Source organism: Mytilus galloprovincialis, chromosome 12 (assembly GCF_965363235.1).
Source record: "Mytilus galloprovincialis chromosome 12, xbMytGall1.hap1.1, whole genome shotgun sequence".
NCBI classification, from domain to species: Eukaryota; Metazoa; Mollusca; class Bivalvia; order Mytilida; family Mytilidae; genus Mytilus; species Mytilus galloprovincialis.
Genome location: NC_134849.1, coordinates 17,015,032 through 17,030,512, shown reverse-complemented (window position 1 = coordinate 17,030,512; position 15,481 = coordinate 17,015,032). Strand labels below are relative to the sequence as shown.

Genomic DNA, 15,481 nt, shown 5'->3' with positions numbered 1-15,481 from the left:
TTTTTTATTATATATTTCTACCTTTTAAACCTGCACGATCTGGTATGGACTTATAATGGCAATTACAGTGCGCAACATAAGTGTGTCTGCAATAACCGTTTTCAATGTCAAATGATTTGACAAACTACCTTTTTCGTTGAAGACAAGTAGAATATATAATGTCTTTAAGGTTCACCCTGCCTCATTGAGTTGAGACTTTATAAGTTTTTTGTACAATTGTACATTCTACTACTACTCTGGCATAGCTAGGATTAAGCGCACTTTTCATAATGACCCCAGGCAAAATCTTGTTATGATGCTAATAACCATCTGGTTTTATTTTCTTCTGAAATATTGTTGTCAATTTTACTTGTCTTTCTTGAATGATAATTCAACCAAACTATCTGTCTTCACACCGTTTAAGGCAAGATATACTTCTATAATGATAGTTGTTGTTGCATAACGATTAAGTTACTTTTTATCTGTACTATCGGTCAATTGGTCCTGAAATTATTCAACTGTGAAAGTAATATCATTTATAAGGCATATGCTGTCTCGTCTAGCAATACACTCTTACTTCACTTTAAGCATTGGATAATTTAAGATCCCTTTTAGTCATAAACACCTTATGTATTTTAGTATTTGTACATCATTGGCTTTCAAACCTTTTTGCTTTAAGCTGTCCTAAGGAAGGTAAATCCAGAAAAGAAACAAATTCATAAATAAATGCTTGTAAGAAGCGCCAGGTACCAAAGGGATATGTTCATCTCTCAGGTTGAAAATAAACTAAAAAGGGCATTGAAAATGACCCGAATTTAAGCATCTAAAAGTGGCCTTTAAAAAGTAATAACTTCTACTTTTTCACAGAGAAATAATGTCATGTAATCTGTTTTTTTTTTTTTTTGTTATTTCCTATATTACACTATGTTCAAATTATCATACTTGATATCTTAATAAAACAAATTGACATTTTTAAGGCCGATTCTATTAATAATTTGTATCATTTAAGATATATAGATTTTAAAGACTTCCATTTCAGATCTCACTTTTTTAACCTTATACGACACACTTCATTCACCCTTATTATACAAAATATCGCACAAAGATGTCGACACAAATTTGACTTTTTCTTGCACTACTCAAATAATGACTGGTTTTAATTGATTTGATATACTGAACAGTAATATATTGTTTAATTTTGCAATAGCTTATAGACAGTCTAAAATATGAAAAACTTAATGAAAACTTCAATGTCAACATCAGGGAATATATGTTTTATTGCTTTGTACTTCGGTGTATCGTGAAGTGTCATGCAAGCACGGACCTTCTAAAAATAATTAAAAAAAAAACAAACACACTTTTCATTGATGTTTTGGACACAAAAGTTACACACGTTTAATTTACCATCCTAAACTATATTTGAAACCACACGTTCTTTTTCAAGTACTGTGTAAAAGAATTTGAGCGAAAAGACAAATTTACCACAACTTCATAATGAAAATCCACTTTCGCTGGTGACCTGTTAAAACCCCCCCAAAAAAAAACACTTTTCAGTAATTTTAGGACACACAGAAGTTACACTCGTTTAATTTAACCGATATACCTATTATTGTAAACTGCATGGTTTTTTTTTTTTCAAGTGCTGTATTAACAAATGTTAGTCAAAGACAAATTTACGACCATTCTATCATAAAATTCCACGATCGTTAATTACAGTGTACCCTCAACATGTAGTCTAAATATTTAGGTTAAACTTATTACAAAAGGTGATTCAGCAATTCACAATGGCAAAGGTGCATCCGAAGCAGTTGTCTTAGTGCAACTCTTGAGAAATAATTTAATCGTGAAATTATAAATAATTACATATTGATTTTGGCCGCTTGCCACAAGGAAAACATTCGATTATTTTCATGGTAATAATCGGTATTCATTGCATTTAATTAGTAATTTGATATCCATGTTGCCGGATTTCCGAAGTGAAGACTTCTTTTAACATTCAATAAGCAATTTGGCCCACCATTAGTCACAAGTGGTTTTACAGGATCTCTTGCGATACCAAATATAAATAGGAACTTTCATCCCATTTATAAAAGACTTGTGTACAAGAACAATTACATTATAATGCTTTCAAATTAAACGACTATCGATTTTTAAAGTATTGAACAGTTCAGCTTTGTTTAAAATATAAATTAAAAATCCAATAACCATTAAACTAAAACAGTTCCCCTTCCTTATACATTGTTATACAGTGATTCACAGTTTTGCATCCCTCTCTTTGTATATTGAACTTAGAATGAGATATGTTTTAAATGGCAAATGATAAAACTATTTATTTGGAAAATTAGGTTTTTATATGTATACTTAATGCAGAATATGTATATTGATCTTTTTGAACCATTTACTATAAAACTATAAACGGGACAAAAGGCAAATTGGATTTCCCAGAATTGAAAAGATCAATTCAAAGACGAATATGTGACACCTTGATATGAACGGAATCAGATGGTTTTAAAATGTGTGTATTATGATGTACATAAATCATTTGGCACTTGGGCTTACTTTTACGTGCACATAATTTATGTATCTGTTTACATACGGTATTCATCATGTTTTCCATATTCTGTACATTTATGAACTAAGTAGCATTTCCATAAAGTAAACAAAACATTTAAAAGTGTATTTATTGTAATTTAAACATATCGTTGTTGTTTATTATGGTCTTCACTATTTAAAATGTTGTGTCACTTGCTTGATGATACTATTCCCTTCAAGATATCAGGGAATCTATTTTTTTTTTGTAACGTTATTTCCTGTATTGTTTTAATACTAAAGCATTTTTTTAAACATAACAGTCGATAATTATTCATCGATGCTGGTAAATATTGTCTAGTATAGTATATATTGCCATAGCTTCCGAGTTCACTTAATGTTCTATTAGGGACGATATTCGCCAATAGTTTAATGTAATAACACTTTTATTGAATAATACAACTTTCAAAATGACAAAAAACATCTACCGATATCGTCCTCATTTCATAGCACTGTTGCACAAGGAAATATTGCAAGCTAATCTTTTATTTCTTTTTATATTATGGGATAATACGTTGATAACAATGTGACGTTTATAAATTCTTAGGTTTAATTTTGCAGTTTTTACTCTCTCACATATTATATACATGTTGAAGTATTATTCATTCAACATCAACTCAGGGAAAACATTCACACGAATGTGTTATACTTTTATTTGCTGAAAAGTAGTTGTTATATATGAAAGTATTTTGTGTAAATATTTTAAAGATTGAAAAACAATTCAGTTTAATGGATTATATTATTTTTATGAGCGCGCAGTATGATGCGCCTAACACAGATTAACATACTTTAAGTTATATAACAGAGAAAATATTGATTTATACGTTAATAATGCTTTAATTGTTCAAACTTAACACTTATAACATGTGTGTGTTATCGCATGCATGGAGTAGCTGTTTATCAGACAAATATATTATAGTTTCAGACAAACAATTTCACATCAAACTACTCAAATATTGCAAATTGCTAAAGTTAAATATCATTAAAAATTACCAAAATCAGTCAGATGACCGCTACTCCATGTGCATGGCATTGTTAACAATGTTATTCTAATGTTCTGCTCTAGGCCGGAATGGAGAAGAGAGTATTCCGATGTTGATGCTAAATCATACTGATAAAGAGGATTCTCTGCCCCGATCCCGACCACAATCCAATCTTGAAAAGTCTCCACCACGACTTGTGGAAATAAGTTCCAATCCCGGTACACCATTAAAAGTAACTGAAATTAAGGCATCCGGTTAGTATTGCATACTGTTCCGTAATGGAATAGGAGATTTCGTCTTTATTTCCGCTTCCTGATACTTGTGAGAAATTTCGTTTTATGAAATGCCTTTTTCCTTAATACTTTCTTAGCCTTCCTGCTTTGTTACCCTATGCTTTATATGCTTACCCCGTGTTTTCCTTGCTATAATCGTTCCACACTATCTCCATTCCATTTATATATACATTTATACTATACTTTGCATGCCATGCTACACACACTAAGCAATCTGGTTAAGTGTTTTCTACATCGTCAATAAACAAATTTTGTAATCTATAATGAAAAGAACTATATGTATTAGTTTTCTGTATTAAAGTATTTTTACATTTTCGATATTAAAGTAAAATTGTCATCCATTGACCACGTATGGAAACATACGATCAGATTGCTAATTCTTGTACTTTAGTATTTTTTATTACATATTTTGTATTGATACTATTAGTTTTTACTTAATAGTATTATTAGATATAACAGGAATGATCAGTAGCAGTCATACTTTTCAAATTCAAAACGATCGCTCCTCATCTAACAATACCTTGATTATAGAGTTTTTTAAGGTGATTCTGTTAAAATTAGCCTTGCTGGTTTTAGAAGAAACAAGGTGATTACTTGTGATTTAGAGTGATAATGCCCAGATTTATTATCCTGTATTATAAGGTTTATTCCTCTTCAGGTGGACTATTAGTCACCGCGGGTATTCACTAGCTAAGTAATAAAGGTTTGCACTTCGGTGTGAACCAAGACTCCGTGTTGAAGACCACTCATGCCACATATTTGTATAACTATTAAATAAGGATATTGATTAATTAAGATTTGCTGTTATAATATCTCGAAATATTGTTGAATTAAATAGAATAGAGTCATGAAAAAGGTATGTATCTAAAAGTCTAAAGAGTATAAAATAGCTCAAGGTCACGAATGGGTTTGTGCTGCTCAATCGTTAGGGTTGTTGTTTACTTTTCGGTACGCTAGGTTTCATCAGCCCTTCAGCGTTTGTTTTAGGTGTTGAACATACACATAGTGTGGACTAGAGCATTACTAAAGATCCACTTATTGTTAAAATGCGCATGTGGTGCAGTAAAATTGGTCCTGTTAATGTTGATATATAGTTCAAAGTCGGCGATATATTTAATCTACATTTACCATAACTAAAAGTGTAAATTTGCTCTTCAGCTTCACACTTTATTTGGCTTCTTGACTGTTTTAGATTTGATTATCACTGATGAGTCTTTAGTAGACGAAACGCGCGTTTGGCCTTTATTCATTATTTCAATCCTGGTATATATGTTGAGTTTATTCTTTAAACTGTTTTAACTGAATCACCCATCCCCTCTGTACTGTATATTTCAGTGCAACTATATTATTGATTCAGAAACAAATGCCATGGAAGAAATTTCTGCAAATTTGTCTAAAATATGTAAGAAAATATGTAAGAAAATATTCCGAAATGATTGCTACTGTTCATGCATGACCTGATACGTTTGCTTGCTATGTTGTTTTTCGTTTTATCACAGCTTTTTGGAGAAATAAGGCCTATATTTATTTATTGTTTTCTTTTTCAGATGTTGATCAAATGATATGAAGTATTCAGCATATATGTCTTTCAAAATTAGTTAACAGGTGGTTTTTAATTTTCAATTAAATATTTTTCTCTGTCAAAAATGAGAATCAGATATTATCTAGAAATACATATTCAAAATTAAACAAGGATCTTTTAAACACGATTGTAAAAATCTTGAAGCGAGCATGTTTTCATTGAAGAGGGAAAATGTTTACACTATAAGATTTAAAGATAAACAAATAAGATGCTACTAAACCCATGTCGCTCATTAATTACTAGCACATACAATTAAAGTGTTTCGTTTGATGAAAGAAAATCTGTTCGTCATATTTTTTAATAGGGAATGTAAAATACAATGTGACAAATATATTTAGTCATGGTACATTTTTTGCTTGTAATATTGCTAGAATTCATACTAACACACAAACATAAGTACACAAAACACAATATAGAAAAATAAAAACTATCCAACATGAGCCCCACCAAAAAGGGTAAATAAGAAGTGAAACGTATTAGAAAGCGAAATTGGAAATCTAGGGATGCCAGGAGTAGAGGAAAAATTAATTAACAAAATGATTAACAGACCATACCAACCAGAAACGTCCAATTAAAATATAAAGACGCTAAAGCAAAGACAACTATGAACAACGCATGGTTTAGATAGTCAGACTAGTTTCTGACCTACATCGGTGTGGAGTGACACCATGCACACAAAAATCTTCCTGGTTAATTACATGTAGAAATTACCACGGCAAATCACACTATAAAAAGCCTAGATATTGTAGCTACTGACAGCATGAACAAGAGCTTAAAAGACAGTGCATGATTTGAAAAGCATGACAAAACGCTGGTGTGGTATACTGCAACTGCCTCTCAATGAGCACTTGCCTTACAAACTAACAAAACTAACGATTGAGCAACACAAACCTAACAGAAAACCCGGATTACAGGATAGCACCTAAGTATTTGGCATAACTTTTCGGAATTTTGGGTCCTCAATGCTCATCAACTTTATACTTATAGCCTTCCAACTATTTGGATCTGAGCGTCACTGATGAGTCTTATGTAGACGAAACGCGCTTATGGCGTATCAAATTATAAGTCTGACCTTTGATAACTATAAGTCAATGTAAATCTTACATTACGACATTATATATCTAACTTTAAAACTTGACTACTTACAACACATTGTCTTTAATTTATTCAGATACGCTTTCAACACATAAATCTTAGTTTTTTTCGGACACGCTTACAACACAAGCCTTAATTTCTTCAGACCTGTATTCAGATATACGTACAGCACATACACCTTATTGTTCTTCAACTTCGTACTTTATTTGGCCTTTTTAATCTTTTTTGAAACTAATGAGTCTTCTGAAGACGAAACGCGCATCTGGCGTAATTACAAAACCCAATCCTGGTATATATGATGAGTTTACTTAATGTATTCAGATACTCGTTTATAAATTACCTCTGTTCGTTACATAAATGTGTCTTTTCCTAAGTGATTAACGAAAATTGAACATAAGTAAATAAAGGCAACAGTAGTATACCGCTGTTCAAAAATCGTAAATCTATGGACAAAAAACTAAATCGGGGAAACAAACTAAAACTGAGGGAAACGCATTAAATATAAGAGGAGAACAACGACACAACATTCAAATGTAACACACATAGCAACGGAAGTTAACTACTGTCGCCTAAATTCAACCCTCACTATATGGTTCTTAATGTGCCATTGCAAAGCATTTCATCTCACATTAGTGTTTAGAACAAAATAAGCATACAGGTTTTCCTTCTTGAAATTTTAACTAAATAGGATCAAACACTTAAATTTCAAAATAACTTTTAAAAATTTGTAATCGGATTATCCTATGTCTAAAATATATTGTCAGTTTTGAGATGCATTATTGAACTTTCTTAATATGCTTGTAATACTGTTCATATATATGTAGATATCGACAAAGAAGTTTTATTTTCACACTGATTTATTAGATGTAGTAGGTTGTACCATGCTTAAAGAAAAGTAATCATTACTGTTGTTTCTTTAGTTTTTAATTTCTTTAGTAGTATTTAGTTTAATGGTTTGCCATCATGTTTTACTTGTACCTAACTTTTTTCTTCATATTTTCAGATATAAAAATGATCAGTCAAATTAACCTTTTATTAGACATAATGATGTTGTTGGTTTCGTTTTATTTAAATACAAATAGCACAATCCTCGCTATTAATGAAATCATGCTTTATCAATATTGATGTACTCTTAATTAATCATAGGTTCTTCAAAGGATTTATATTTTCTACATTAAAGAAGAATGCATCACTTTGAAGGTCTTATTTGTAAAATAGATTCTTATGTTAAGACGTCACATTCACTACAAATTCAGACAGTTATAAAGTTCCAGAACGTCATATGTACTGTTTTGGAAGACACAAAATTGATTTTGGTTAATATTTATTATGGAAATCCCAGGTATCTTAAATTGAGGCAGTATTAAACTTTTGCAACTTTTTTGTTATATGCCAAATAATAATCAGTTTAAGTAGATGTTTAATTTAAATGGTATACAGAGCAAAACGGATACAATACAAATAAAATCTTTGCAGCATTCTTTCTTCCTGTATTAAACTTCATTATGATGCTCATTCCTTAACAGTTGAAGGTTGCAAGGAATATATACTAACGTTAGGAGATATATATGACCAAAAAGGGACTTAAAGAGAATAGTCAAAGTTATAACTGTTTACAGAAATCAGTATGTGTATATATCTACATATTCCCAAAACTGACTGCTATAAAATTAATTTCAGTGTAGATAGGAATAAAACATACGATTTAAGTTATAGCATTGGTAAATGGAAGACAGTTATAGAGTAATGATCTCTTCATATACAAAATTCATCAATCTGTTTACCGGGTTTGCAATAACACGAGCAACACGATGGGTGTCACATGTGGAGCAGGATCTGTCTCCCTTACCGGAGTTTAATGATATATACATAATAATAGAATTGATAATAGATATATTGGGAATGTGTCAAAGAGACAATAATCCGACCAAAGAGCAGAAAACAAATGAGTATTTTCTACAAAACAAATTACAACGATACAAAGCTAAAAATATTGTATTTGTAGAAATTATTTTACTTTGATTGTATTTAAATTAGTATATTGTTGCAAGATGCTAAGCAAACAAAGGCTGACACAAATAAATGCCATCTTTGTCAGAAGTTCATCGAGATATATAACAAGTCAAAACATAAATAACTTATAATGATGCTTTTTCTTCAGATACACAAGGTACAGGGGCTCTTACAAGTTTGATTATGGCCCCAAAAGCTGCGGGATTGGCTCCTAAGTCAACAACCATACCTTCTGCTACTACACATCCAAACTCTGTATCCAATTCACCACCTATGCCACGATCCAGGGATACAAAACGTATGTTAACGTGTTAGTATTTGTTAGAATTAAGAAAATGCAGTGATAGATTAGACCGTTGGTTTTCCCGTTTGAATGGTTTTACACTAGTAATTTTGGGGCCCTTTATAGCTTGTTGTTCGGTGTGAGCCAAGGCTCCGTGTTGAAGGCCGTACTTTAACCTATAATGGTTTACTTTTTAAATTGTTATTTGTATGGAGAGTTGTCTCATTGGCACTCACACCACGTCTTCCTATATCTATGGAATATATATGATAACAAATCAGTCGTCTAAAATCAGTGACAAGATATAAAAGACAACTCTCTCATTCAAGTCACAATTTGTTCAAGTGAACCAAAAATGATTATAGATCAAAGCACGGTCTTTAACACGGAGCTTTTATGCGCCCATGGAACAGCAAGCTATAAAGGGTCCCAAAAATGACTAATGTAAAACCATTCAATCTGGAAAACCACCTGTCTAATCAATATAAAAAAAACGAAAAGCGAGATACACTTATGAACCATATCAACAAACTATAACTACTGAACAGCAGATTACTTACTTAGGACTCGTTAGTTAAATTAAAGGCTTTTTATATCCATGATATATCATATTGTTGTTATCTAGCAACGTAGTTCAGGTCAAGGTACTTTTAATGAGCTATGATACAAATTTTGGTAAAGTTTTGAATACAATTCTCGGCAGTATACTACTAGAATAAAAGATAATAAAGAGCAAACAAAATCATATATTTGTTTATTTTCTGAAATATATCTAAAGTAGTTCTTTTGACATGGCTGTTCTTTTGTTTAGAAAGCACATACAATCGTCGTTCTTAAATTTGTTAAAAAAATGAAAAATCTGTACTTACAAATGCACCGACTTTTCTTTAAAAACAAAAAAGGTAATCATCTTTACTAACTCATTCACAATTCGCCGTCTAATGCATCCTGGGTAATATTTTCAAACTGTGAACCAAAACGTCGTGATTGGTTAATAATGTCATAAACAATGGAAATTCAACCAATGACGTGACGTTGTTTTCTTTTGGGGTACGAACAATGAAATTGCCCATGATTCTAAAGATTCTGAAACGGCCAATTGGGTTTGATGCAACGTCATCTACAACGTCTTGACAACACATATTGCTGTATGACGTCAGAGGAGTATAATTTTCGAGTTTATTTTGAATGTTAAATTTTTACTTCAAAATTATGTTTGATATACTATTATCTTGTGTATGCCTGGTTTTTGCTGAGTCATCCTTATTTAATATTTCAAATATTACAATTCAGTGAATCATGCACCTATGTCTGCCTCATGTTTTTCTATGTTTAACCTGCCTAATCCGACAACTGATTATTCCAACACCCTGCTTTAAACAGACACGTGTTTATGGTCCTAAAATATGCATATCCTTGCAGACAAAACCTGAGTATTACGACACCCTGCTTTGCTTATTCCTATATTTTTGAAATGTGTGTCGGATTAGACAATTACACTGTATATATATATTTTGTACTTGTAATCTTTATTCTGTACAAATTTTATATTAATGTGATCATCCTTTTTTGTGCAGTTATACCAAACAGTGGCCATGTCGAGAACGGAAAACCAGATACTAAGGTCTCGCCAATCGATACAAACAAGAACTCTGAACAACGATCTGCAAACCATACACCCTCATCTTCACCTCCAACATCTAACAATTTAGTAGCTGTAAATACGTAACGAACACTTCATGGCTCTGTATAATAAAGTCACATGACTAGAAAGTGATCCATATCACAGTTGGGACGTATATGTTAGTTTTGGATATAGTTTAAAGTACAGACAGGATGGAAGTCGCTTCAAGAATCCAGGAAGAAAGCTTCGAAAGAATAAACCATTTATATTAAGCTAACATATGGAAATGTTGTTTTGCACCGGCATTTTTTATTTATTCGATTAAACAATAGATGTATTAAATGGCCATTTTAGGAGATCTGAATATTTAAACATTCATGTTAATTATCAAATCACGGAAAAAGACTTAGTGTGTGTTTAAAAGTTGTTTTATGATTGCGTTCTAACCATAGTTGTGATTGAATTTGAATTTAATTGACTTTGTCATTTTTTATACGACCGCAAAATTTGAAAAATTTTTCGTCGTATATTGCTATCACGTTGGCGTCTGCGTCGTCGTCGTCGTCGTCGTCCGGCGTCCGAATACTTTTAGTTTTCGCACTCTAACTTTAGTAAAAGTGAATGGAAATCTATGAAATTTTAACACAAGGTTTATGACCACAAAAGGAAGGTTGGTATTGATTTTGGGAGTTTTGGTCCCAACATTTTAGGAATTAGGGGCCAAAAAGGGCCCAAATAAGCATTTTCTTGGTTTTCGCACTATAACTTTAGTTTAAGTGAATAGAAATCTATGAAATTTTGACACAAGGTTTATGACCACAAAAGGAAGGTTGGGATTGATTTTGGGGGTTTTGGTTCCAACAGTTTAGGAATTAACGGCCTAAAAAGGGCCCAAATAAGCATTATTCTTGGTTTTCGCACAATAACTTTAGTATAAGTAAATAGAAATCAATGAAATTTTAGCACAAGGTTTATGACCACAAAAGGAAGGTTTGGGATTGATTTTTGGAGTTGAGGTCACAACAGTTTATGAATTAGGGGCCAAAAAGGGGCCCTATTAAGCATTATTTTTGGTTTTTGCACCATAACTTTAGTATAAGTAAATAGAAATCTATGAAATTTAAACACAAGGTTTATGACCATAAAAGGAAGGTTGGGTTTGATTTTGGGAGTTTTGGTCCTAACAGTTTAGGAATAAGGGGCCCAAAGGGTCCAAAATTGAACTTTGTGTGATTTCATCAAAAATTGAATAATTGGGGTTCTTTGATATGCCGAATCTAACTGTGTATGTAGATTCTTAATTTTTGGTCCCGTTTTCAAATTGGTCTACATTAAGGTCCAAAGGGTCCAAAATTAAACTTAGTTTGATTTTAACAAAAATTGAATCCTTGGGGTTCTTTGATATGCTGAATTTAAAAATGTACTTAGATTTTTAATTATTGGCCTAGTTTTCAAGTTGGTCCAAATGGGGGTCCAAAATTAAACTTTGTTTGATTTCTTCAAAAATTGAATAAATGGGTTCTTTGATATGCCAAATCTAACTGTGTATGTAGATTCTTAATTTTTGGTCCAGTTTTCAAATTGGTCTACATTAAGGTCCAAAGGGTCCAAATTAAACTAAGTTTGATTTTAACAAAAATTAAATTCTTGGGCTTATTTGATATGCTTTATCTAAATATGTACTTTGATTTTTGATGATGGGCCCAGTTTTCAAGTTGGTCCAAATCAGGATTCCATATCAAGTATTGTGCAATAGCAAGAAATTTTCAATTGCACAGTATTGCACAATAGCAAGAAATATCTAATTGCACAATATTGTGCAATAGCAATTAATTTTCAATTGGAGTTATCTTTCTTTGTATAGAATAGTAGTTGATAATATATGTTGGAAATTTGCCAGACATGACTATGATGTCATTTTCTATTTTTATTTGCCAATAACTTTATGTAAATAACTTCATTGGAAATTTGCCAATATAAAATGTTGCTGATGAAGCTTTTTTTCCTTATCTTATCTAAAATGTTTTAGATAATGTATGTTGGAAATTTGCCAGACATGACTATGATGTCATTTTCTATTTTTATTTGCCAATAACTTTATGTAAATAACTTCATTGGAAATTTGCCAATATAAAATGTTGCTGATGAAGTTTTTTTTATTGTTTTATACAATAAACAATGTATATTCACTTTTACTACCAACCAATCTTTACCATTCAGTGATAACAAGCACTTTATTTTACATTTTAATATTTTATGATGTATTTAAAAGAGTAGTTATTGTTGCAAACTCCATTAGAAATTTGAATTGATATCAGTTTTGGAAAAAGGGAAACGGGGATGTGAAAAAAGGGGGGGGGGTTAAATTTTTCTCATTTCAGATTTCATAAATAAAAAGAAAATTTCTTCAAACATTTTTTTGAGAGGATTAATATTCAACAGCATAGTGAATTGCTCAAAGGCAAAAGAAAACTTTTAAGTTCATTAGACCACATTCATTCTGTGTCAGAAACCTATGCTGTGTCAACTATTTAATTTTAGATTTAAATAAGAAGAAATCTTTAATTGATTTGTAAAATCTTGACATTTGTTTTGTGTAAAAAAACCCATGTAATGTCAAAAATTTGATCACAATCCAAATTCAGAGCTGTATCACGCTTGAATGTTTTGTCCATACTTGCCCCAACTGTTCAGGGTTCGACCTCTGCGGTCGTATAAAGCTGCGCCCTGCGGAGCACCTGGTTTATTGATAATTGACCTTTTTTTAAAAAAGGGTGCTACAGTTTCACACATGTAGTAATAAATAACACAAAACTCTTAATGTACAATGTAGAATTGCGCTGAATCATCATTTGTAATTTTTGTATGCAGTTATGAACTTTTTGTTACTTAAATCATATCGTCAGGGCTCAATTCTTAATTAAGGACTATAGCAATCAATTTTAACTTTTTCCAGATATATAAAAACATGTATTTTCCTTTTGTTTATCTTTAGATACAAATATATGATAAAAAACAAAACAAAAATAAGAACACATGATATTGAAGGTTTACTACAACAACAGAATCAAAAATTAAAAAAATATAATACTATAGTGAAAACTATAGTATTGAAAAGACTTTGTAATTTTTGTCAAATGGCAAAATCAACAGCTCAAAACACATCAAACGAATTGATAACAACTGTCATATTCCTGACTCAGAACTGAAAACATAGGCTAGTCACACGAACAACGAAATAATGAACACAGATGTTATGTTATGTATAGTATGGATTTGAAAACCAGTGTTTCTGAATACATAAAGTTATCTTTTAAAAATGGTTTATTTTTCAGAGTTATATCCCTGTAGTGTTAGGTACCACGTTAAGATATCTTTTTAATATGGTTTATTTTTCCTATTTAGGTTACTTTTTGGAGCAGAAATAAATGCATGTTTGATTTCGTATCACAAATATATTATTTTGTCTAAGGTTTTTATTTTAGTTACATTAAATGAGCTATCTTAAATTTGACATACATTGATATATTTCCTGGTATTAAGGTGCTGATGCGATAAAGTGTATAAATCATATAAACCATTATGCATTGCCCTCTCAAATTTGTGTATATACTTTTCAATGCAGATGATTCAAATTAAAGTGTATGGCTCAATGAAGACTTTCAAACTGGAAAGTTTAATACTCAAGATGGTATACAATACTCAAATAAAACGCCGAACATGTATACCTCAATTGTAAAAAATTGTATCGTTTGATAAAATTTTACAGTAATAGGGTAATCTGCTTCTACTATTGTACAATGAAAAGAGACGCTGGTGTTTAAAGTTGTTAAAATGGTTATTGGACATGTATCTGAAACAAGGCGGGAAATATTAGTTGTTTTTGGTTTAAGTTCAAAAAAGGCATAAGATAGATATTCAGATCTCCCTTTGCAGGGTCCAAGCAACGCTTTATTTATAATAATAATGAATCGATATTTCAATCATCTTTTACATTGTACTCATTAAATAATATATTGTATTTCAATGTTACCATTTGCACACGTTTTTAATTATCAAAGGGAGAGAACCGTTATTTGTTCTCGTCAGATCAACGAGATTTGCAAATCAGAATTTGTTATGTTGAGTATGTTGTTTATTAGATTGTTAGAAAACTGTTGATTTTATTTAAATTTTATTGTGTAGATACATTTTGATTGACAGTTTGTTTTGTGAAAGTTTATTTCACCACGTGGTAATGATGTATCCATTTAAACCAATTCGTCTACGATAATGACCCCCTTCTCGAAAGAAGAGTTACTCTTATATTTGTTCTCTGAATAATGCCAAATATAATATTTCTCTTAGATGAAAATGTAATAACAAGATATTTTGTAATTGAATTATTTCTATTACTCTGTATTTTCTACAATAAAATATTAAATATAGGAATTTATTATACAATTCAGTGTTTTCTTTTAGATTTTATCACAAATCTATTGCATTATTTATCTCCTCGAGATGATTTTATTTTCAAAATTATAGAAATTACATTGCTTACTGAGCATTTCTTTTTTTTAATTCTTTATAAATATATCTACCGAGTGTAGATACATTTTATTCTTAAGTTGATTAGGGGCAGAATCTGTTTCTCTTATGATTCAACGAAAAATTCAGATTGCAATATTCCCAATAGATAAGTTGGGAAATTCTACCAGAAATATGTATTCAAAGTGTGGTATCTCAAAACTAATCAGATGTATTAAAGGACACATAATTACAAAAATACACTTATCACAGCAAACAAGATTTTCTTTTTAAACCATGATAACTGCAGATATATAGGATAAAGACAGTTTTGCAATTTAAATAATGCGTCTGTACAGTTTTATAATAGATTTTACATTTTTATTTATATGCTTGTTAAATAAAATATTGCATATTAAGATTTTTTTAATTTTTGTATATGTTAATATCTGGACGAAAGTTAAAAAACATATGATATCATTTGTTGATTTGCATTTAAGGAATGACTATAATATTGTTTCTGTCTATTCGAAA

At 30.8% G+C, this 15,481-nt stretch overlaps 1 protein-coding gene across 11 annotated transcripts in view; it reads left to right on the top strand.

The window, feature by feature from the left end:
• The window catches only part of LOC143055081 (potassium voltage-gated channel protein Shaw-like), a 73,701-nt gene extending 62,771 nt beyond the window's left edge, over positions 1-10,930 (top strand). For 6 of the 11 annotated variants that reach the window (XM_076228228.1, XM_076228226.1, XM_076228227.1 and 3 more), the window contains 3 exons: positions 3,635-3,805; positions 8,683-8,844; positions 10,395-10,930. In XM_076228228.1, coding sequence (XP_076084343.1) covers positions 3,635-3,805; positions 8,683-8,844; positions 10,395-10,546 — 485 coding nt within the window. In that variant the 3' untranslated portion in view covers positions 10,547-10,930. The remainder of the gene's footprint in view (positions 1-3,634; positions 3,806-8,682; positions 8,845-10,394) is intronic. The other 5 variants (XM_076228232.1, XM_076228231.1, XM_076228230.1 and 2 more) reach the window with 2 other exon arrangements.
• The last annotated feature ends 4,551 nt before the right edge of the window (positions 10,931-15,481 follow it).